Here is a 23,198-nt window from a genome sequence, read left to right as displayed (position 1 = left end):
AGTTAATCTTATGACGTAACGACCGGTGCCTTCCTCCCTCCCCACCTCCCGTCAGTTCCCGCTCCCCACTCCTCTGGTTCGGGCTGCCCAGCCACCCCGCTAAGCTCTCGGGGTTCTATCGGCTTCCCGGGCCCCCGGACCCTAGGCCCATAAAGAGCTGGCCAGCAGACCTGGTCCCCTGTCTGGCTCCCTTCTGAAGCCACCGGCGGGACGGGGAAGGGGAGGGTGGAGAGGGTTCCTGAGTTTGCACTGAGTCAGGGTCCCGGGAAGGGAGAGGGCATCTGTGCCAGAGGGCAGACCTCGCCGCCTCAGAGGCCTCCTCCTCACCACGGGGGCTCTGGACACCAGTAGGCCCGGGATCCGAGGATCGCTCGGAGAATGGGAAGGCGGACGCAGGAGCCGGGGGCGAACGCGGAGACTCGGGGGCGTGGGCCAGGCCACCTCTTCCAACCTCTGCGAGGTCACCGCTCTCCGCCCCGGGTCACCACCCCCTCCCGCCGCCGCCTCGCGCCGGCCCCGCCCCGCCCTCTCTCTCCCGGTCCCTCCTTTCCCTGATCCTCGTCCCTCCCTCTCTCCCTCCTCCCGACACCTCCTCCTCCCGACACCTCCTCCTCCCGACTCCCTCCCGAGGCCGCTAAGTTTCTTCGTTCGGCTCCGCGCGCAGCCCCGGGCCCGGCCCCGGCCCCTTGACCATGCTGTGCGGCCGCTGGAGGAGCCGCGGACGGCCACCCGAGGAGCCCCCGGTGCTGGCCCAAGTCGCAGCGCCTGTCGCGCTCCCGTCTCCACCCGCATCCCAGGACGGCGGCGCCAAGAGGCCCGGGCTGCGGGCGCTGAAGAAGATGGGTCAGTGAGCGGCAGGGGCGGGGCGGGGCGGGCGCGGACGGGCCCGGGGGGCTAAGACAGGGAGGGTCGGGGTGTTCCGGCGAGCTATTCGGGGCTTCCCAATGGAGCTCTGGGGAATCTGGTGAGGGAAGGAATGCCAGCACCGTTCCAGTGGGTGGGTCGCACCTGGGGTCACGCCAGGTCCCCGGGTCCGAGATAGGCTCCAGGGATGGCCTTTGTGGAATTCCCACCAGGAGGCGCCCGCGGGACGTGTGGCGTGGGAGTTTGGGCGAGGGGCGCAGACTGGGGTTCCAGAGGGCAGGGAGAGTGGAGAGGAACAGGCTTGAGGTATCCCTAGCCCCCTCCCCAACACCTTCTAGGGCAACCCCCCCTGGGCATCCTGGGTTCTTGGCCCCCTTAGGAGGGAGTGAGAGTTGTAGAAGGGGCTGGCATCTCAAGCCAGCCCTCCAACCCTGCAGCCTGCACTGGGGTTACAACAGCCACACAGCACTGGTAGGGCTGGTCCAAGTGATGAGAAGACTGACCTTGGAGTCAAAAAGCCAGAGCTGCCCTCTCAGTCTTGGGGGAAGTCACTGGGGAAGGAATGTAACTGTGGTTCAGGAGGCATCTCCCAGACACAGGCAGGCGCTGGGTGGTTACAGATGTGGTGACCTTCGCTCTTCTTCACCTTCCTGAGAGGCAAATAAGTATAATCCTCATTTCACAGATGAACCTGACTCCAAGAAGGCAAGGAATTTGTCTATGGCCACACAGCTAGGAAAGGGCAAAGGTTGGTGTGGACCCCACACTGCTGCTGGCACCCTCTCAGAGTCTAGGCAAAGTGGGACTGACTGGGTGGTTGAGGGCTTGAACGAGGGGGTGTATGCATGAGATTATTTTATGAAATGTAAAGTACATAAGACTGAAGTGGTGTAGTGGAGTAGCGGTCGGTAGAATAGTTAACGATGGAGAGGTCGGAGGTGGGGCTGAGGGAACAGTAGAGCAGGGCTGCCAGGAGACCTGCGTGAGTCTTTGGGCAAAAATCAGGGGTCCCGTTTGCTGCACTGGCCTTCTCTTTACCACTGCCTCTCCACCTCCTTGCTCTTCCTTCTACCTTCTCTCATTTATTTGACCTGAATATATTGAGCTCTGACTATGTTCTGAGCACCATGCCTGGCACTCTCATCACAGAGAAAGAAGACATGATCTCTGCTCTACCCTCCATCAATTACATGTGCATTCAACAAACATTTATCCAGTGACTGTAGTATGCTCTGCCCTGGGGGTTCAGCGGTGAACAATACAGACACAGTTCTCACCCTCAGAGAGCTGAAACACCAGCATGGATGTCAGACAATGAAGCAAAGAAACAGGGCTCTGAAAGGAGGGGCAAGTGAGATGCTGGGCAGCCAGTGAGGGCCCCGCTGTACTCCAGATCTGGAAGGAGACTGGAGTGAGGAAAAGAGGGAGAGGCAGGTGGAGGCTGGATCCTCAAGACCCCTCTTTATGGCCTTTCTCTGGAGGGCAGCAGGAGCCCGGGAGAGGTCTCAGGCAGGAGGAGAGAGGCAGGTGTTTGGTAGAGTAGGGGTGGCTTGGATGAAAGTGGAGGTAAAACAAGGAGACAGGCAAGCTATAGTGGGGTTCAGATGTGGGCTGGTGCAGCTGAGATGGATTCCAGAACCACAGGGACGTAAATTGGGCTGGACTCTGCAGTTGGCGGGATCTGAAAGTTGTCTGATCGGTGGCAGTGTCATTCTCTGGGCTAAGGGGTAGTGGTTTGGGGAGAGGAGGATGGCCAGGGGGAGCTGTGGTGCCACCGACACAGCCAAGGGCTGGTGTTAGGCCAAAGAAGCAGCCCTGGGAGTCAGCCACCTGTGGGGGTTGTGGATGCTGTGCAGGGCTGAGGTCATGCTCCTGCACACCTGTCTGCCTCTTCACTCACACACATTATTTGCTAAGTGCCATCAGTGAGCCAGGGCGCTATGCCAGGGGCTGGGACTACAGAGATGAAGAGCACAGAGCCTTGCCCTGGGGGAGCGTACGGTGTAGTGTCAGGGGACACTTGTAGACAAATTACAGCTGAGCCCAAGACTCAGCACCCTTTGGCTGAGTCAGACTGCACAGGAGCTCTGGGCACCCTGTCACGGTGACGCTGTAGGGAACTATGTGGGCGTCAGAATGTCATCTGGGCCACCCTCCCTCCCCACCACTGCACCGTCCTGCTGAGTGACTGATGAAAGAGAGGAATGTCAAGTCTGTGGGGAATGCCCTTCTCCAGGCCTCGCTGAGTCCAGGGACAGGGTGGACTTGGGCCCAGCTCCTCAGGATGTCAAGGCCAAGGCCCTAGGTCTGCCACCCGGCTAGCTTCCACTCCGACCCACAGCTGCCTCTCCTGAAATAATCCTCAGGGCTTCGCTTGTCACTGCCTGACCACACCCCTTAGGCTAACAGAGAACAGATTTCATTTCAGATCCGGTCAAGAGACTAGGGCAGGGCATGGGTCAGAGTCAAAGACTCAGAGGGGCCTAAGGAAAAAAAGGGGCCTTTTGGGCCACACTGCGGGGAATCAGGATGAGAGGGGAGGAAGAGCAGCCCCCACGTTGAGAGGGAGTTATTTGTGTAGCCTGGGGTCCAGTCCTCTGGGGGCACCCATCCCCATCCCCAGGCTGGGCTGCTGGCTTGCCTGCCCCCAGGAAGCCAGGGAACAGTTGAACAGCAAGAAGAGGAGCCCAGTGAGCGCCAGACACAGCGCTGAGCTCGCCTTAGCCCAGATCCTGCTTAATCCTTGGCCACCCCCACTACCCCCTGGAAAGGTGCTGCTCTGTCCTCACATTACAGAAGAGAAATCCCAGGAGGAGGGGGTGAAGTAACTGGCCAAGGCCACGCGGCTAAGAGGCAGCACTGTCCCTCTGCCGCCAAAGCCATCATTTTCAATGATGGCTCTTTATTGCCAGAATTAATGAATACTAATTAACACCTTTACAGCAAGGTGCGGGCACTTTTCACATATTAGCTCTTTTAAAGTCACAACTGTATGGGGCAGGTAGAACCATTAGCCTCATTTTACAAGTGAGGAAACTGAGGTTCAGACAGGTTTAGTAACTTGCCAAGGATTCAAAGCTGGGAAGTAGCCAAGAGAGGATTTGAACCCAGAGTCCATGCTCCTAACACTGTAGATGAATGAGTGATTTATGCCAGGATGGGGGAGCCTGCTACACCCCTCCCTCACAGTGGCTCTGCCAGCCTCCAGGGGTGTCCTCCTCATAGGGTTGCCAAAAAGAATAGGATACCCTGTTAAGTGTGAATTTCAGATAAACAACAAATAATTTTGGACATACTGATACTAAAATATTATTTGTTGTTTATCTGAAATTCACATTTAACAGGGCATCCTGAATTTGATCTGGCAACCCTATCTCCCCAGAGCCCCCGTCTGTCCCTGTGCCTCCAATGCTCCACCCCGCCTTTAATCCTCCCTGGGAGCAGAGCACTGAGTGGGCAGAATCTGCTCCCTTCCCTGGTCTGCACACATCACCAGGGGCCACAGGGCAAGTGGACTCTCCCGATGGCCTGCCCAGGACGTCTCCTGCAGGGTGAGTGGGGCTGCCAGGGGTGAGGTTGGCAGGTGGGGGTCTTCAGAGTAGCCAGAAGTCCCACCAGGTGCCTGGGTGGTGGGGAGGGCTGGTTAGCCCTCCAGGTCACGCCAACACATGCCAGGCAGGACTAGGGGGCTCACTCTGTGATGCCTTTTGGCCTCCCTCACCTCTCCTCCTTCCTCAGCTCTCAGGAGCACCCCCTTCCTTCACGATCTCTGCCCTGAGACAGGCTTTCAAAACTGGCCTGGCCCTGCTGCAAAGGGTGCTGCCACCTTTATTGCCTTGTGTCCGCAGGGGTAGGGGAAGCACTGCCTGCCTTTCCTGACTTAGTTGATCCTTTAAGGAATGTTATGGATTCTGGCTCTGAGCTCTGCTGGGCTCTAGCCTTGGGTGTGGCAGCCAACTGGGGCGAGGGGGACACTCTTGGTACCTGACGTGCTGGGACTACTGGCTGGCCCGAGAATTCAGGTGGGAAGGTGTTGGAGACTCCTCATCATTGCCTGTGCCCCCAGAGCCCCATAGCCTCAGTCACCGGGAAAAGCTGCTCTTCCTCCCCTCCCCCCATTGGCATGACGCTGTCGGCTGTCGCTGTTCCCTGCATGTCTCACATTCCTGCTGGAGCCCCATGTGCCCTTCCTGAGTGCGCATTGGCTCACGCACACTCTCACACACACACACACACTGCCTAGTTTCTACCCCAAGCTGACCACCTTCCTCCTACCCGCCAACCCCATACACGTACACATGTACACACCTTATATGCACACACCACCCCCTACACATATCTTCATTCCTTACACACCCTGCTGTCTGCATACATGCCCCATGACCACACAGCGTCTCCTTCTCCCGCCACCAGCCAGCTCTGGCCTCTGCCTGCCTCCTACACAGCCCCTGCGTCCATCCTGCCTTGGCTGACCCACACTGCTTTCAGCAAACACAACTTGTCCTCTCTGATCATCAGTGGCCCATCTATGAGAGTGGGAACCAGACATGAACTTGGCCTCCAACAGCCCCTTCCTGCACTGCCACTGAGCTGTCCCCAGACTTAGCCACAAAATTGCTCAGGCCCCAGATCACACCCCACCCAAACCGCCCAGGCTGAAGGTGGTCGTTGGGAAACTGCAGGCCTGCCCATTCCTCACCACCTCCTGGCCTCTCTCTGGAGGCTGAGATCAGCAGTCCTCCCAGGGAAGGTGTCTGGGCCCAGCTAACAACAGGGAGCTGGGCTGGGCAGGAGAGGGAACCAGCTGGAGCCCACGGGACTGAGAAGCACAGATGTAGCAGAAGACCCAGGTCCCTCCTCCCTACTGGGCACTGCCTCGGTTTCCTTGGTTTCCTTCTTCATTAACATTTGTTGGTGCCCCCTGTGGACAGGCCCCACACAGAGTCTGTGTGCTCCTTTCAGCCTTTGACACAGAGGCCTTTGGCTTAGCACCCCAACCCTGCCCCAACTCGAAATGCATTCCAACTCCACCACTTACCGACCCATGACCCTGGACAAGTTGGCTAGCTGCTCTGTGCCTCCTTAACAGCTTTACTAGAATTAATTTACATACAATACCATTCAGCCATTTAAAGTGGACAGTGATTTCTGGCATATTGCATTATTAATTTTCCAAAAATTGTGGTCAAATATAATAGAATACAAAATTGGCCATTTAAACCATTTTTAAGCAGGAAATTCAGTGGAATTAATTACATTCACAATGATGTGTTAGTTCCAAAACTTTTCCATCACCCTAAACAGAAACTTTGTAACCATTAGGCCACAATCTCCCATTCTGCCCTTTCCCCAGCCCCTGGTAACCTCCAATTTACTGTTTCTGAATTTTTAAAAATTGAAGTGTAAGTAATATGAAATCTGTTTCAATATCCCACTGTGTGTATATACCACATTTGGCTTATCTATTCATCTGTTGATGGACACTTGGGTTCTTTCTACATTTTGGCTATTGTTTGTCCTCATTTTTACTACTATTATTTCATGATTATTCCCCTCTCTGCTTGGTCAAGTTGGTCATGCTGCTGGCCCAATCCAGCTCCAGGTTCAAGGCATAGATGGATAGAGAACCCACAGAAACCACAGGAAGCAGGCAGCTTGTGCACCTGTTCTGAGCAGGTAGCAGTGAGGTCAAGGAAACACCTGTGGGTTTGGGTCTGGCAAGACCTATAAATGTCTCCTGGGTGGATGGACAGAGCCAGGCCCCTCCCAGCATCACTGCCTGGGGCCTGGGCCCTCCTCCTGACCTTACCCCCCTTACCTCTGTTGGTCCTGCCCTTCCTGTCTGACACCCCAGACCCCTCACTACCCCAGGGTTCAGAAGCTCAAGTAATGGAGAAATAGAGGCACCCACCCAGGGACTCAGCACCTGGCCTGGCCTGGCATGTCACCCTCATTCTGTGTGGCTTTTTCCCCCAGCAGTGGGGTTGGGAGACAGTGTGGTCCAAGGGGCAGTGTGATCTGGGCACCAGTGCTAGTTGAGTGGGCAGAATAGAATGTCACTCCTTCCCCAAACAGACTCCTGGGGAGCTGGGAATGACGGCCAGGAGCAGGGGCCGCCTCAACATGGGACCTGTCCCGGTTGGGGGCTGGTCAGGGGTTCTCGCTGCCTTTCTTCTTGCCCTGTTTGCAGAAAACTCTGGACAAAGCAGGCCGTCAGTGACTCACCTCCATTTCCGGCCTTAGTCATTCACCAGCCCCTTTCCTCTCCACCTCCCCCCACCAGCTCTGGGCTTGGCATCAGAGGACTGGCTGGGTCAGGGGAGGTGGCCCCAGCTGAAAAGCCCGTTGTCACAGGAGCTAGAAGTCCCCTTTCCCACAGCTGAGGAGGTAGAGGAGGAGTGGACTCAGTCCTGGTGGCCCTGCAGGTTCCCCTGATTGCCCTGCCTCCACCCACAGGATGAGAGAATTCAGAGGTTGCCTGGATATGGGGATAGGGGGCTGAGGATCTGGTGAGTCTCTTGGCCTGGCACATGCCATGTTCCAGCTCTTTGGAAGAAGGAGGGTTCCACCTCCCCTTACTGGCTAGGTGGCACCAGAGTGGGCATGACCCTTCCAGAAGGCCACAGTCTAAACCCTTAGAGACCCCTTGGAGCCATTAGGGTCACAAATTGACCACAGCCTCTTAAAGATTACAGGTTTCTATTCCTGCTGCTGAGACCATGATTCTCAATCACAGTTGTCCTCAAAGTCACAGGGTAGCATTTTAAACATACAGATGCCCAACCCCCAACCTGCACCTCCTGGATGAGAATCTCTGGGTCATGGGTTTTACAACCTCCCCCAGGTGATTCTAATGCACAGCCAGGGTTGAGAACCACAGGCCTCTGCCCTGAAACTGGGACAGATGGTATAAGGCTGGGGCTAGAATGCACTTAGTCCCCCAGCTCTCTGTCCATCTGCCTTCCCTTTCAGAAAACACTGGCTGTAGCCTGGCTCTGATACAAGCACTGAGGTGAGGATATTCCAGTGTCGGGTTTTATTAAAGTCCACTGAAATTACAATTTTGGCAGGGCATTTTAATTAAAGTAAAAAATGTTGGAGGTCAGGGAAGGAGAATGCCTATTTGAGGACAAATCAGGGAAGGCTTCCTGGAGGAGGAGGTATCTGAGCTGGTCTTTGAAGGACTCCATTGTGAGGAAGAGGCAGGAGAAGGATCCCATAAAAGCTCCTAGAGAGAGTGAGAGGAAGACCCAGGAATTTAGACTTGATTCTTTAGGTCAGGGTTTGCAGGTGGGCAGGCAGGGGCTGTGGGGCCGAACCCAGTACTGGGAGCTTATTAAAATAAAGGGAGGAAGAGAAGCACTATCCTATTTCCTTTTTCCCACGCAGTGGTGTTTTAGGGCTTTTTGTTTCAATTTGATTTAATTGCCAACATTGAAAAATCTGGAGGCTTCACATACAAATCCAGATTCCGGTTCTCTGGAAACTCTGGGCCCTCATCCACTCCTGGCTGCCCCCCTTGCAAAGGCCGTGGACCCTACAATTTGGCTGGTTCCTGCACATTCTATTATCCCCTGGCTCATAAACCTTTGGTTCTGACGCCTGCTGAGGTGAATCGAGCAGGGTGTGGCCCCACCAGGATGGGTAGCAACTTGACTGAATTTTAGATTCCCTAGCAGGTATTACTGTGGTCTCCATTTTATGAATGGAGAACATGAGGCTTAGAGCCGTCACAGGGTGGTACCACCAAGGCCGTGTAACTGGGAAATAACAGAACTAGGATTTGACTCCCCGGACCCCTGAATTTAAATCTGCTGTTTCTTACCCTCCCAAGCCCAGGGTGGTTGCCAGGAGTGGGGAGAGGGGGAATAGAAACAGGAGCAGAGGGGTCAGTGTAGTGGCCAAGGGTGACAGTGCTAGAGCCTGACCTCCAGGATTTGAAGCCTGCTTCCCCTTCCCACCCATGGAATTCTGGCAAGTTCCTGAAGCATCTCTGCACTTGTTTCCTTATGTGTTTATACATGAGTGGGGTCTGGCATGTAGTACGTACTTTGTAAACATTTTATCTTATTAAAGAATATGGATGCTGTGACCGGAGAACACATGTGGGATGAGGGGTTACATGGGGTGTGACAGTGACTGGGTAAGGGGGAGCACCACATGTCACAGGAGATCATGCTTTGGCTGGACCTCACCAGGGCATCTGGAGATCAGCCTCAGGCTGGCCAAGACAGGGATGGGCCTGGTGTGCTTGGCCTGTCACCCAGGAGCCAGAGTGGCCTCTGCTGTCCTCCCTTGTCTTTGGGAAAGCAGAGGAGCTTGGGTTGCAGCAAGAAAGATTTAGGTTAGTTAATGAGACTACCCTCTTGATGGTCAGAGTTTCATGTCAAGGGGAAAGGCTGTTGAGAACAGATTCTGGGCTTGAAGGCTGGAGGCCCTGATGGAGGGGAGAGGCAGAAAGGGTAACCTTTAGTGAGGCCTGAGTCCCAGTTGCTGCCTGAGCAGATGCTCTGCTCTGAGGGCCTCCAGGGGAGGCTGCTTGGCAGGGAGGAGAGTGGGCCTGGGTGGGACACACTAAACACAGGCCTTGAGGCCAAAAAGCCTGAGCCAACGCCGGTACTGGGGCATATTACAAGGAGAGGAAAAGTGACCTCGAAGGGTTTGCAGGGGTTTGAGAGGGAGGCTGCAGCTTCCAGCTAGGAGGAGGGTGGAGAGAGCCGGCAGGCAGGGTCGGACAAATCCGGCCAGGATGCCCCATGGCCTCCTGCCCCCGCAGGCCTGACTGAAGATGAGGACGTGCAAGCCATGCTGCGGGGCTCCCGGCTCTGCAAGATCCGCTCGAGGACGTGGCAAAAGGAGCGGCTGTACCGGCTGCAGGAGGATGGCCTGAGCGTGTGGTTTCAGCGGCGCATCCCGCGCGCACCATCGCAGCACATCTGTGAGCTGGGGCTGGGCAGGTGCGGGGCTGGTGGTGGGGGTGCTGGGGACAGTATCGGGTTGGGGACAGTGGGGGCCTGGCCCCAGCGCCCTGACCCGGCCGCTCGTGTCCCGTCGCTCCCCGCAGTCTTCGTGCAGCACATCGAGGCCGTCCGCGAGGGCCACCAGTCCGAGGGCCTGCGGCGCTTCGGGGGTGCCTTCGAGCCAGCGCGCTGCCTCACCATCGCCTTCAAGGGGAGCCGCAAGAACTTGGACCTGGCGGCGCCGACGGCGGAGGAGGCCCAGCGCTGGGTGCGCGGGCTGGCCAAGCTGCGCATGCGCCTTGACGCCATGAGCCAGCGCGAGCGCCTCGACCAATATCCTCCCAGAGAGGGCAGCGGGCCCGGGCGTGGAGGGGGGCTGGCTCTGTCCCGGGAGGACGCCAGGCCCAGGGGAGGCATGGCCTCGTCCTTACGGAACCCACGGTCTGAGACAGTCCCTTGTCTTCAGAACTGAGGGTGGCAAAGCGGCCTCCTGTCTCTGGGGAGCGCGGGTCCCGGAGGACACAGCTGTGGTGCTCAGGGGGTCCACAGGCTGAGGGGGAAGCACAGCCTCCAAACCCAGGAGCCCCCAGAGTGGGGGGTGTGAGCTACCAGTCAGTTACGCGACTGCCGGGGGCGGCGCCCAGCCAGTTGCTGGTATTTCCTGAGCACCCACACCTGGATCCACTCCTATCTGCACCGGGCCGACTCCAACCAGGACAGTAAGATGAGCTTCAAGGAGATCAAGAGCCTGCTCCGAATGGTCAACGTGGACATGAATGACATGTACGCCTACCGCCTCTTCAAGGTGGGCACTGCCACCCCTCTGACCTCTGCTCTCTGTCCTCCCCCAGCATCTGAGTTACCAGTTCTCTCCCCCCACCCCCCAGCTTTTTTGGGGAGAGTGGCCTCTGCAGAAAGGCCACATCTGGGCCTGGGTGGCGTTTTACCCTCCCCTGAAACTTCTTTACTCACTCTCAGGCAGAGCCCAAGGGTAGGGAGGACCTTGGGCTCACAGGCACACTTCTCTCCACTGTGGCACGTGTGGCACCCCGACGTGTACCCATGTCCACCCCACGTGAGGGAGCACAGACAGGGGCATTCAGGGGTGGGCTCTGCATCTACAGCCCAGTCGGAGCACACGGAGGCACCTGTGTGGATGTGGACTGTGTGACCAGCCTGTGACAATGAAAGACAGGAAGGCCATGGCACCTATGGAGCCAGGCCAACAGCTCTAGTCGACTACACCATGTAGTTTTCATTTGTGTGTTGCTTATTGCCCCTGGGGGTGAACGGGTGAGGGTGAGAACGGTAGGGGTACACATGGGAAGGGGCATTTTGGCACAGAGGCTCACCCTGCCCTGAGGTCACTATTTTTCCTCCCACATTTTGATTCTTGGGGTAGGTTATGGTACAGAGAGACAGGCACTGAACATAAGAGACCTTCCTTAGATTCCCAGCCCTGAGTTTACCAGCTGTGTGAGTCTGAGTAAGACCTGGAGCCTCACTGGCTCTCAGTTTCTCTCCCTGTGAAGTGGTGGACATCACCTTCCTTCCCAGCTGGGGTGGATGACAGGTGTGTCAGCACAGGCCCGCCCTCCCAGGGTGTCCTCCTCCTCTGAGTGTCTCTCTGCTGCTTTCCAGGAGTGTGACCACTCCAACAACGAGCGACTGGAGGGGACTGAGATTGAGGAGTTTCTTCGGCGGCTGCTGAAACGCCCGGAGTTGGAGGACATCTTCCATCGGTACTCAGGCGAGGACCGTGTGCTTAGCGCCCCTGAGCTGCTGGAGTTCCTGGAGGACCAGGGTGAGGATGGTGCCACGCTGGCCCGTGCCCAGCAGCTCATCCACACCTATGAGCTCAACGAGACAGGTGAGGGATCTGACGATGGGGTTTGGGCCAACACAGCCTGGGGCTTGGCCTCTGACAGGTCCAGGTTCCCAGCTAAGTGGTCTCTGCTGCTACTGGCTGTGGGCACCGTCTTTGGCAGGTTACCTCGCCTCCAGCTGCCACATCAGTAAAATGGCATAGTAATGTCACGGTGTTGGGTTGAAATTAAATGATATGTAGAGTCTAGTCAGTAGGCAGGTGCTCATTATTACTAAGTTGAATGAGCTTTAAGGCATGCAGCCAGACATGGGAGGGTCCCCTCTGTGGCCTGACGCTCTCCTCTGCCCATTCCTGCAGCCAAGCAACACGAGCTGATGACACTGGATGGCTTCATGATGTACCTGTTGTCACCTGAGGGGGCTGCCTTGGACCCGGCCCATAAGTGCGTGTTCCAGGACATGGACCAGCCCCTCGCCCACTACTTCATCTCCTCCTCTCACAATACCTATCTGACTGACTCTCAGATCGGGGGGCCCAGCAGCACTGAGGCCTATGTTAGGTACCATAGTTGGGGGACTATGGGGGTGAACATGTCTGGGAGCCCAGCTTGGGGGGCATATGGGGCTCAATTCCCACTGTGGGCTTCCTGGAGCCTACCTGGGGCCTGCCTGTTGCCCTGCTTCCTGACACGTTGCCTGTCCATCCATCTACAGGGCCTTTGCCCAGGGATGCCGCTGTGTGGAACTGGACTGCTGGGAGGGGCCAGGAGGGGAGCCGGTCATCTACCATGGCCACACCCTCACCTCCAAGATCTTCTTCCGAGATGTGATCCAGGCAGTACGTGACCATGCCTTCATGGTGAGCTCCAGGAACCCCAGGCCCAGACCCAGAGCTTTCCCAGTGAGCCCAGCCACCCTCCGTTCTTCCAAAAGAAACCCCTGCCCAGAGAATCACTTTTACCAAGTATGGCTGGGACCACTGGCCAATCAGGTAGAATAAAGCTGGGTAAGAGGCTCCCTTCTTCTACTCTCATAATTAGTAAATGTATTAAAATCACAGAATTGCCAGAAGAAAACCTTGTGGGTAAGGAAGGACATTTTAATCATGACTCACAAAGAGAAAGGCATAAAAGAGAAGCTCAACGTTGCATCTACATAAAATTGCAACTTCTGCAAAGCTATACACATCTTACCATCAACAAATGACGGGCTGGGATGAAAAGTTTGCAACCTAAATGACATGATCAATGTCATTAATATATAAAGAGCATTTATAAAATAAAAAGATTCTTGCAGCTGCTCTCATTTCCCCAGACAGGCCATCCCTTCCCAAGGCCCCAGATCTGACCTCTGCCTCTCCACATACACCCTGACCCTGGGGTGTCCCACATCCCACCGACTCAGTCTTCCCCAGAGTGGGTTCTCCAGAGCCCTCCTTTGCCTGCCTGTCTTGAAGGGGGTGGGGGTGGGGTGTAGCAGGGTCCCAGTGGGGGAGGGGGGAGTGGCTCTGAGCTGCTGCCTCCTCCCCTGCCAGCTGTCCCCATACCCCGTCATCCTGTCCCTTGAGAACCACTGTGGGCTGGAGCAGCAGGCTGCCATGGCCCGCCACCTCCGCACCATCCTGGGGGACATGCTGGTGACGCAGGTGCTGGACTCCCACAACCCTGAGGAGCTGCCGTCCCCAGAGGTGACACTCCCAGACCCCTAGCCTGGATGGGGGGAGGGTCTGGCTTTGGGGCCCACCATCCACCTCCGCTCATGCCACCTTCCTTGTGCAGGACCCTCCCCTCTCTCTGCCTTAACCTTCCCTTGCTTCTCTGTTCATCTGACATCTGCCGCCCCAAGGTCTTGTCACTTGTCTGCCTTGCATTTTGACAAGACACACCCTACCCTCTCACCTGGCGTGGAAGGCCCTCCATGACCTGGCCCTGCCCTCCCTGCTCTGCCTCCTGCCCATGGAGGCCCTGCAGGCTTGGCCATTCCCACCTCGAAGGCTGACATTGTCTTCACCTGGAGCTCCCTTCCCAGCCACCTGTGCTCGCCAGGCGCCACCCGCTTAGAGTTCTAGCTCAGCATCAAGGGCCTCTTCTGTGGCCTTAACAGCTTCCTCAGCTCTCTGGCCAGAAGTGGTCCTTCCTTCTTCTTCCTCTTTTTTATGTATTCTTATTTTCTAATTGAAGTATAGTTGGTTTACAGTGTTGTTAGTTAGTTTCTGGTGTTCAGCATAGTGATTCAGTTATTGATCCTTTCTTCTTTCCTCTCAAGCCCCCAAGCATTTTATCTGCCCCCTCAGGACATTTGTCCTTTTTGGGCTCCTTGAGAATCTCTCCTACTCCCAATCCCAGATATGCAGGGAATGTTGATTCACCTTTGTGCGTGATTTGATTTTTTTTATTAGTATGAAAATCACATACATATGGTAAAAGAAAAAATGGAGCTGCAACAAAAGCATACAACAATGAAAAACGGTTTTCCCTCCACTCAGACTCACCCTGTCCTATTTCCCATGAAGTAACCATCTTCAATGGTGTCTTGTGTATCCCTTCAAAACTTTTCCATGCATATATACCTATATACATAGCTATCTTCTCTTTCAAAGGATACATAAAGAAGATCATGTGATCACATGTTCTACACTCACTTCTTTCATATGAAATGTTTTTTAAAGAGGGCTCCTCATTCAGCCCTGAACTGCCTCATTCATTGTACTGGCTGCTATGTTGTATCTTGATGCTTGGAGGGACCTCATTAGCAGGCCCCCTGTGGGTAGCCCCATAAGCTGTTCCCCTTATAGGTTTTTTCCTATTAGAAACGTCACTCAGCTGTGTTCCCATTCCCTGCTCACCACCTCCAGCCAGCCCCTCACCCAGTGGTGGTTGAATGACAGACCAACCAGCCCACATAGGGGCAGGAGAGCTTAATTCTTCCATGTTGGCTTCTACAGCAGCTGAAAGGCCGGGTCCTGGTGAAAGGGAAGAAGCTGCCAGCTGCTCGGGATGAGGATGGTGGAATTCTATCAGACCGGGAGGAGGAGGAGGAGGAGGAGGAAGAGGAGGTGGGGGCCGCAGAGCAGAAGCGGCGGGTGAGTGGGCCTGGCTGGGCCAATCCCGGACTAGGCAGGGGCTTGGTACTACTGTGGAGCTTGGGGCAGGAGGATGGAGGCGGTGGGTTGGATCCAGCGGACCCCCGCTGAGGCTCGTCTCCCAGGCCAAGCAGATCTCCCCGGAGCTGTCGGCCCTGGCAGTGTACTGCTGTGCCACCCGCCTGCGGACCCTGCGCCCGGCCCCGACCCCGCCCCAGCCCTGCCAGGTCAGCTCCCTCAGCGAGCGCAAGGCCAAGAAGCTCATCCGAGAGGCAGGTAGGAACCAGGACATTGGGCATTTGGGGGCAGGAGGGCAGTGGGGACGTGTGGGCTCCTGATTGGGGTCGGGTAGATGTTGATCCACAAAAGAGATTGAAAGGGCTTCAGGGACAGTAAAGAAATCAGGAGGACCCCAGAGAGGGGCTGAGGGGATGAGTGCCCAGCACATGCCCAGCACCGGGCCAAGTGTATGTGGAGGGAAGAGGACATAGGGAGGAGGGAGGCTGCTGTATGCCTTCACCAGGCACACAGCCTAGTGGTGGGGCCAGACACAGACGGATAATTACAGTGCAGCGCCATCAGTCAGGCATGACAGAGGCTGGGGAGCCCAGCAGGAAAGGGTGAGATCAGGGAAGGGTTCCTGAGCAGGTGATGGCTGAGAAGACACCTGACTGAAGGATGAGGAGGAAGCAGCCAGGTAAAGAGGGGAGGGGATTTCCAGACAGGAGGAGCAGGTTGTACCAAGGCCTGGAGGCATGACCGACAGGAAGTGCTTGTGGGATGAGTGATGAAATACAGGGGATGTCAGCCTGAGGCCAGGTGCCCCACCCACTGAGTCAGAAATGTGGGAATTTGGGGTGGGATGCAGCGGCAGGCTGTGGCGGGGGGGTCCCTGCCCCTCTCTGGACTTCGGCAGACTCTTTGTGAGGTCCCTCACCCCCTCATCAGAGAGGAGGAGGATTGGGGGTAGGGGGAGCTGGGGATGTGTGTTTAGCCTGTTCCCAGCATGTCCCTGGAGGTAGGGGAGGGGAGGTGACAGGCCCTGGCACCGGCTGAGGGACACTGTCCCCAGGGGCCATCACAGTCCTGCCCCTACTCTCCCCCAGGGAACAGCTTCGTCAGGCACAATGCCCAACAACTGACCCGAGTCTACCCGCTGGGGCTGCGGATGAACTCTGCCAACTACAGCCCCCAGGAGATGTGGAACTCGGGCTGTCAGCTGGGTGAGTAGGGGCAGCAGAAGCAGGGAGTGGGCAGGGGGCTGCTTCGCAGGGGTGGCCTCTTGATGGAGCCACACAGCTTTCCAGAAGGTGGGGAAAATGGGTTTTGTTGATAATAACATTAAAAAAATTGTCAGCAAGGTAAGTGGGGAAACACAAATCGGGCTTGTTTGTTGACATTATAAAATATCACATTTTTTTTAATGAAGGTGGAAATTAACAACTTCCACTCCCATGTATCCCCAACACACAGACACACACACGCACACACACCCCTAGCAGTCCCCACTAAGTCAGCACTGACGAGGGTGGGCTCTGGAGGGATGCTGAGCATCGCCAAGGGAGAGGAATATGGTCCCCTTGTGGGTAGGCGGGGAAACCTCTGGCTTCCTTGGGCCCTGGCTCTGGCCCAGGCCCAGCCCCTCCCTCCAGCCTTAAGGGGGCTGGGTCCCCTGTGTGGTGCTGTACCCCACAGCCATGGTGGGGGTGGGGCAGCACTACCCAGGCAGTGGGACCCTGGGTCCTCTCTCTATAAGGTCTGTCTGGGGGGAGGTCAGTGAGACCCCTGAAACTGAGCAGTGAAGAGGGGGCCACTAAGAGCCCCTGCCCTGCCCCCGCTGTGTCCACAGTGGCCCTGAACTTCCAGACGCCAGGTTATGAGATGGACCTCAATGCTGGGCGCTTCCTCATCAACGGGCAGTGTGGCTACGTCCTGAAACCCGCCTGTCTGCGGCAGCCTGACACAACCTTTGACCCCGAGAGTCCCGGACCCCCCAGAACCACCCTCACCATCCAGGTCAGCAGTCTGGAACACACCCTACCCAGGGTCAGAGCTTGTTCTGCAGAGGTCCCTGTCTGCAGAGGCCTGGGGATGGCTCGTGTGAGGAAAGTTCACTTCTGAGTCTTGTGTGGGAGGGTTGGTGTGAGGGCCAGGGGCCTCCTGCTCTGAGGAGGGCCAAGCTGAGGCTTCCCTTCATCGCCTGCAGGTGCTGACTGCACAGCAGCTGCCTAAGCTGAACGCTGAGAAGCCAAACTCCATCGTGGACCCGCTGGTGCGCATTGAGATCCACGGGGTGCCCGCAGACTGTGCTCGCAAGGAGACCAACTACGTGCTCAACAATGGTGGGGACCCTGCTGGTGCAGGGGGGCGGTGGGGGCGGAGATCTGGGGACAGACAGCAGAGAAGGGCGGGAGGTGCAGGGCAGGCTGCCCCGCGAGCTCTTGACTGCCAGGCCTGCGCCCTAGGCTTCAACCCCCGCTGGGGGCAGACCCTGCAGTTCCAGTTGCGGGCTCCGGAGCTGGTGCTGGTGCGGTTCGTGGTAGAAGATTATGATTCCACCTCCCCCAATGACTTTGTGGGCCAGTTTACGCTGCCTTTCAACAGCCTGAAGCAAGGTTGGTGGGGGTGGAAAGGGATGGGGGCTGGGCCTCCGAGACCCTGTTCACGTGTGCCGCCCATTTTCTCCAGTAGCCTGCCCACCCTGAGCTGGGGCCCAGCCCCTCGGGGTGGGATGCGGTCTATGCCCCCACATGCCCGGCCCCACAGGGCCGTAGGCAGAGAAGCTGATGCCTGGCTACCCACCCCACAGGGTTCCGCCACATCCACCTGCTTTCCAAGGATGGGGCCTCACTGTCACCAGCCACGCTCTTTGTCCACATCTGTATCCAGCGCTTCTGAGGACACGGCTGACCCACCTCAGGTTCCACAGGTGCCAGTATGCATTCTGTGGTGGAGGCCCTCTCCTCCCCTGGAGTGGAGGGATGATGGGAGAACCACCCCCTCCAGCCTGCCCACTCAGCCTGCTCGCCAGGCTCTGGTCTCAACTGGGTGCTGAGGGCTGCCTCGGCCCCTCCTGAAGAATAGGCAGTTGATCTCCTCCCTAGGCCTTGAGATGGCCCCAGCAACCTGGGGCCTCAGCCCACCCATCGTCACGTCATGGCTTGTGAAGAACCAGGCCTGTTGCTGCCAGGAGACTTGAGGAGCAGGACACATGAGTCCTTAGCTACTCTCTGCTCCACAGTGGGGCCATCCCAGCCTCCTTCCCGCAAGGAGTCCAGCCGGCCCCTTGCCCCTGTCTCCAGGCATTAGCCACCCACTAAGACCCTCCTTCCCCCTCCAGGGTTTCCTGGGCTCCTCCCTCCAGCTCGTGAACCTGTGCTCCCTTCCCTTGTTAAAGCAAGCAGGGAGAGGGTGGCAGGGGTCCTGGGGAAACCCAGAAGTCGGTTTTATAACTTGTGTCATAGAAGACCCCTGGAGAGGACAGTAGAACAAGACTATTTTAAAAATAAAGAAGCAAGTTTATTTTACCTTTGCCACCTGCCCCAGCACCTCTGAGGCCACACCCTATAAGGAGGGAAGGGGCAGGGGGAGTGTCCCTTGGGACCCTTCCCACAGCAGGGCTATTTGTCTAAGACAGCCAGGGGTGCTGGAGGAGATGCCACAGCTTGAAATAGCCTTGACTCCTGCTCTTGGCTAAAGCCGCTGCCAGTATCACAAGACTGAGGACACCAAATCACAAGCCCCACCCCCCCACACACACACCAGGGGCTTTGGATGAGTAGAGAGCAGGTGGGTGGGCTTCTGCCCCAAAAGGGGGGGGGGGACAGGACTCTGAGGAACTTCAGATAGAGAGCCCAGCTTTCCAGGCTCAGCGGGGTTTGAAGCCCCTATCTGCTGAGTAGACAAACCCCAGGGACCTGGGGCTCTCCTTCTACAGCCAGTCTTTAGACCAAGGCCTGGAAAGCAGCAGGCTGCACCAGGCCCCCCAGAGATGCTGGGAGAGTGTGTCCAGACACCAGATGACAGGATCCAGAGAAAGCCTATTAGAAAAGTGACTTTCTGGGATTAATTATGAGCCCTGGCATCTGGGGTTCCTTCAGGCAACAGTACCAAGGGCAGAGCTTGGCAGCAGTGCCCAGAGGATGGCCTGGGGCAGGGGATGGGGGGCTGGAATCGGCCCCCAGAGAACCCAGGGCCTGGGAGGGTTCGGCTGCCTCCACCTTCTTGCAACCCCTTGACCTGATGTAGGAAGTGACAGCCTCACCGTGCTCTCAGTTTATGCGGAGAGTGGCATTTGGTTCTGATGAATTCGTGTCTGAAAGGGGCCCAGAAGCGCCCCTGTACAGAACTGTGAACCACTGGGCTGGGCAGTCTGGGTACCCAGTACACAGGGGCCAAACTGCAGCCCCATGGTGGGAGGCACGGTGAGGCCAAGTCCAGCGTTAAGAATATGAAGGACAATTAAGAGCCATCTGGCCCCCGCAGGGCCAGGTCTGGTCAGGCCTCGGGGCCTGTGTCAGGGGAACATTCTGCTTCTCTTCTCCAGGTTGGTGTAGCAAGAGAAGGAGTTTACTGCCAGAAGATCCCCAAAGCTGGGAAGATGGCCTTGAAAAAGTGAGAGTCATTAAGACAGGGAAGTTAACAGGAACTGAATATGGGAGGTGGGGGCAAAGAAGGAAGGCAGCTGGTAATTTAGGGAGGTCCCTGGGTGGAGACCACCCACAGGGCTGTGTTCTCCCAGCCCAAATCTAAGGGCAAGAACTAAGGCCCACGCTTTCAGGAGCTGGAGTGAGCTGGTCTGGGGTGGGGAAAGACACAATTTGTGGGTTTAAGAGGGTCAGGAAAAGGCCTCACAGATGATCCCAGGGCAGTCCTGTGTCCTCTCAGGCTGCAGCATGGGGCCCAGGTTCCCTGGAAAGGGGCTTGGAGGCACCAACCATGGGGGGGGGGGGAGAAAAGGGGGTTGGTAAGTCTGGACGCATTTCCTCAGGCCCTTCTTGAGGGCTGGCTCAGTGTGTGCAGCAGGACCTGGGGGTCCACAGCATTGAACAGCACCCTGGTGGCTTGATAGAACCACCTGGCCTCTGGCCCTCAAGGGGAGATATGGCCTCTAGGTGAGTGGGGGGCGCCACTGCTGACCCAGAACCGAGGGGGCTGCGCTGCCAAGATCCCCAGTGCTGGCCCAGAGCCCAGCTGCTCCTCTTACAAGGAGCAAACCTGAGTCATAACTGCTTCTCACTGGCGGGTGGGAAAGGTTCAGGGAGAAGAGCCAAGCTGGCCTTCAAAGGGCAGCCTTACCAAAAGAAAGTATTCAGAAGCTGCCCGCTGCTGTGGTCACGAGGGCCTGCGGACTCCATAGGTTCCACTGCCACCTGCTGACCAGAGGAATACCAAGAGGGCAGGAGGGTTTTGTTCAGCTGCTTCTTTTATTAGAAACAAGTGAGATGTACCAAGCAGAACAACAATGCATTTGGTATTTCTTTCCCCACCCCAGAAACGGATGCCCCTCCCGAAACCCGGAGAAAAGCCAAGACAGAAAGGTGAAGCTTCCCCCTTCCCTGTTCCCGGATGTGACGCCCTGCTGGCAGTCAGTCAATATTTCTGAACTGAATTGTCAGGAATGAAAAGTTCCCCCACAGCCTCCCTAGGGACAGTGTTTGCAGGTCTGCCTTCACTTTACAGTAGTAAACTGAAGCCCTGGGTCTCCTTTTGTTCTGGGGCAGGTGGGCCAGGCCACAAAAAGGATTGGGTGAGGAAGCACTGGCCAGAGATACGCTCCTGCCCTCGCTCGCCAGCCTGGCAGTCACCATCTCCCAGGCTGCAACTCTATGAAGCTATCCAGGCCTATGGGCCAGCCCTTAGGCTGGTTAAATGCTGATCATCTTTGGGCAAATATTTCAAGACCATAGGGACATCCACCCTGGGCTTTAGTGAGCCAGCAAGTAAGCGACGGCAGTTAGAATGGAGTTGCAGGCAAGGCTTCAAATTTTCCATAATCCTAGGTGTTAAAGTGGCTTGGTGTGGGCTGGCCTTCAAACCAGATGTCAGTGTCTTCAGAAGTAGGCGTGCATCGGGGAAACAAGCCCTTATGTAGACCTCACTCAGTCCAGAGCTGGGGCCTCCCTTCTACTCAGCTCTCTCCCTACAGAGACAGGAGGCCGTGGGAATGTGCCACAGGGTCTCGGGTCAAATGCAGAGTTAATCCAAAGGCAGGAGGCAAACATCTGGAACACAGAGTCTGAAAGCCCAGCGCCAGTAAGTAAGTACTGGCAGCAGAGGGTGAGGGCCACGCCCAGGAGGTCCTCCGACAGCGGCTGCCTGAGGCAGGTCCCGGCTAATGAGCTTGGAGGCCCCGGGGTCCTTCCCTGGTTTGGTTCAAGCCAGTCAAGGCTCCTTGTGGGGAGGCCCCCAACCCCAAGCAGTGGTTCTCTCCGAGCTCTCTGACCTGAAGTCCTGGAAGGGGTTGAGTGAAGAACCCAGGGACCGTTGGGACAAAAAGACTAACAGCAGCCACCGAACAAACTCCTGCAGACCTGGGTGGCGGTGCTAAAGGCCGGCAGGGTCCCCACCATAAGACAACAGCAGACTCCAAGAAGCAGGCATGAGTTTTGAGGAAGACACTGGGGCCTCTCCAGGAGATGTGTTTCTTCCAGAGCAGACACGGGCCTCAGTTTCCATTCCATGACTGGGGACAACCAAGGCAAAGCTCACTCCCAGGGCTGTTGTACACCTCAAATCTCAGAGGCAGCTCAGGCTGGGCCTGGGCCCAGAGCTGACCAAGCCTATGACAGGGAGCCTTTCCAAGTTCCAGATACTACCCAAGGTAGGAGAGTCGGGCACTTTGTTCTTTGATACCCTTAGAAGCCTGCACAGGGAGGGCTACTCTGGGCCTTGGGGAGCAGTCTGATGTCTGTGAGGCTGTACAGGCAAGCCTTGCCTCTCCGACTCCTGCCATCTGCGGAATGCAGTGCACATCTTGCTAAGAACAGCAGCTTCTTTGGTCTGAGTATCTTGGAGTCCAGGAGTCAAAGGTCAGCCACCATCGATGCCTACAGTTTGCAGCACAGGGACGACGGGAAGAAGGGAGGCCCCTTGAGGCCTCTGATGAAAATCCAATACAGTGGAGTTGCTGGCTCTGGCAGCAGTCTGCAGAAAGCGGGCACCATCCCTGCAGGGGCAGGGGCAGCACAGCCCCATCCCAAGTATACAATTTCCTGCAGCTCTGGGAGACTGCAAAATTAGCCTCTGGCAAACCTCACCAAAACCTATAGCCTGCAACACAGGCCTTTTGGCCCGCAGAGCATGGCTTCAGTTAGTGGGACCAGACTGAGCCTGGCCTGCCGGCTAAGGCTTCCTTCCCTCTACAAGCAGCCAGGAAACCCCCTGGCCCACACATCGCACCATCCACCCATCACTTCCTCCTAGAGCAAAAGTTACATACAAGCCTGGATGTGGCCTGCTGACAATTCCACAGCCCAAACCTCCCCAAGCCACTTAGCTGAGTACAACTGAGGAATGCCCACACGGACAGCCACGTGATCAGAGGCTCCATTATTTTGGGGGAAACTGGCAGCATCAGTAACTATCACCACCACCACCACAAAAATCCACAAAACATCATCAGAGAAAATCAGACTCAGACAATGGCGACAGGAAATCATTTCTGTTGCCAAGCCCAGACAGGCGTCTATTACTCCTTGCCGCTATTTGCAGGCTGTGCTCTTGGAAAAGAGCACAAGAGATGGCTAATGGGTTGGAAGGCACAGGCCGGGGGCTGGTGGCTGGAGGTCTGGGTGTGGCCCCTCACCATCCTTGCCCAACCACCCTGGGGGCATCAGGGTGCTGGCTCTTTGCTCTGAGACGAGCTAAGCAGAGCTTGCACTGATGTGGTCTCCACCAGGTCCTAGATGCTACAAGGAGGTTAAAGGTCCCCTTCAAACTGCCAGTCACCCCAGACAGTGGAAAAATATAATCTCCCAGGGGAGTTATCCCTATAAGGTTGGCAACAGCTGGCTGAAGAGTCCTGATTCAAAAATCAGTTGGCAGGATGACTTCCTACAGGGAGCAGGCCAAGAGGACTGGGAGAAGTGCCTTGATTCATGAAATCTGCTACCACAGATCATCCCCGCTGCCCGGGTTCAGAATACAGAAGAGGCCTGGCCCCTGTAAGAAAGCCTCCGAGTCGGGTCAGCCCCAGCTAGGACATCACCCGCTGTTCCATGAGAGCTGAGCTCTCCCCAGAGCTCAGCACAGCCCCACCGTCTCACCCTGCCTTCTCGAAGCCAATCATTCCAGCTGATTCAGAAGGGAACTGGACAAGATTTCCTACATCCTCTTTCTCCGGCTCTCCCGAGAAAAGTCAATGCCTGCTTTCAGAAGAAACAGTTCACTGTACCAATATGTGTTTGTCTAGCACTGTCCTTAGGTTCTAATTTGAAAAATGATCTGGATTCAGTTTTTCATCA

The 23,198-nt window shown here is 56.5% G+C and overlaps 1 protein-coding gene across 3 annotated transcripts; it reads left to right on the top strand.

Annotated features, from left to right (window-relative positions):
* Positions 1-97: 97 nt before the first annotated feature.
* On the top strand, positions 98-18,260 carry PLCD3 (phospholipase C delta 3). 3 transcript variants are annotated; one of them, XM_031468587.2, is made up of 16 exons: positions 98-843; positions 4,209-4,415; positions 9,641-9,802; positions 9,929-10,157; positions 10,500-10,629; positions 11,466-11,694; positions 12,010-12,211; positions 12,366-12,489; positions 13,186-13,338; positions 14,596-14,733; positions 14,859-15,009; positions 15,840-15,956; positions 16,583-16,749; positions 16,940-17,075; positions 17,199-17,348; positions 17,543-18,260. In XM_031468587.2, exons 1-16 carry the CDS (start codon positions 693-695, stop codon positions 17,629-17,631), a joined length of 2,535 nt encoding a protein of 844 aa, XP_031324447.1. In that variant the 5' UTR covers positions 98-692; the 3' UTR covers positions 17,632-18,260. The 3 variants fall into 3 exon arrangements, with proteins under 3 accessions (XP_031324447.1, XP_031324446.1, XP_031324448.1); XM_031468586.2 differs by having other exon boundaries at positions 12,366-12,510; XM_031468588.2 differs by lacking the exon at positions 4,209-4,415 and having other exon boundaries at positions 12,366-12,510.
* Positions 18,261-23,198: the final 4,938 nt, after the last annotated feature.

Source organism: Camelus dromedarius, chromosome 16, assembly GCF_036321535.1.
Source record: "Camelus dromedarius isolate mCamDro1 chromosome 16, mCamDro1.pat, whole genome shotgun sequence".
Lineage (NCBI taxonomy): Eukaryota > Metazoa > Chordata > Mammalia > Artiodactyla > Camelidae > Camelus > Camelus dromedarius.
The sequence above is the reverse complement of the archived record's forward strand: the minus strand, read 5'-3'. Positions and strand labels throughout refer to the sequence as shown.

Excerpts from the sequence above, each read along its gene's own strand:
- PLCD3 (XM_031468586.2), top strand. The coding sequence starts at position 693 with ATGCTGTGCGGCCGCTGGAGGAGCCGCGGACGGCCACCCGAGGAGCCC. Across the intron at positions 844-4,208 it reads GCGGGCGCTGAAGAAGATGG|GGCATCCTGAATTTGATCTG; the intron begins GTCAGTGAGCGG and ends CACATTTAACAG. Across the intron at positions 11,695-12,009 it reads CTATGAGCTCAACGAGACAG|CCAAGCAACACGAGCTGATG; the intron begins GTGAGGGATCTG and ends CCATTCCTGCAG.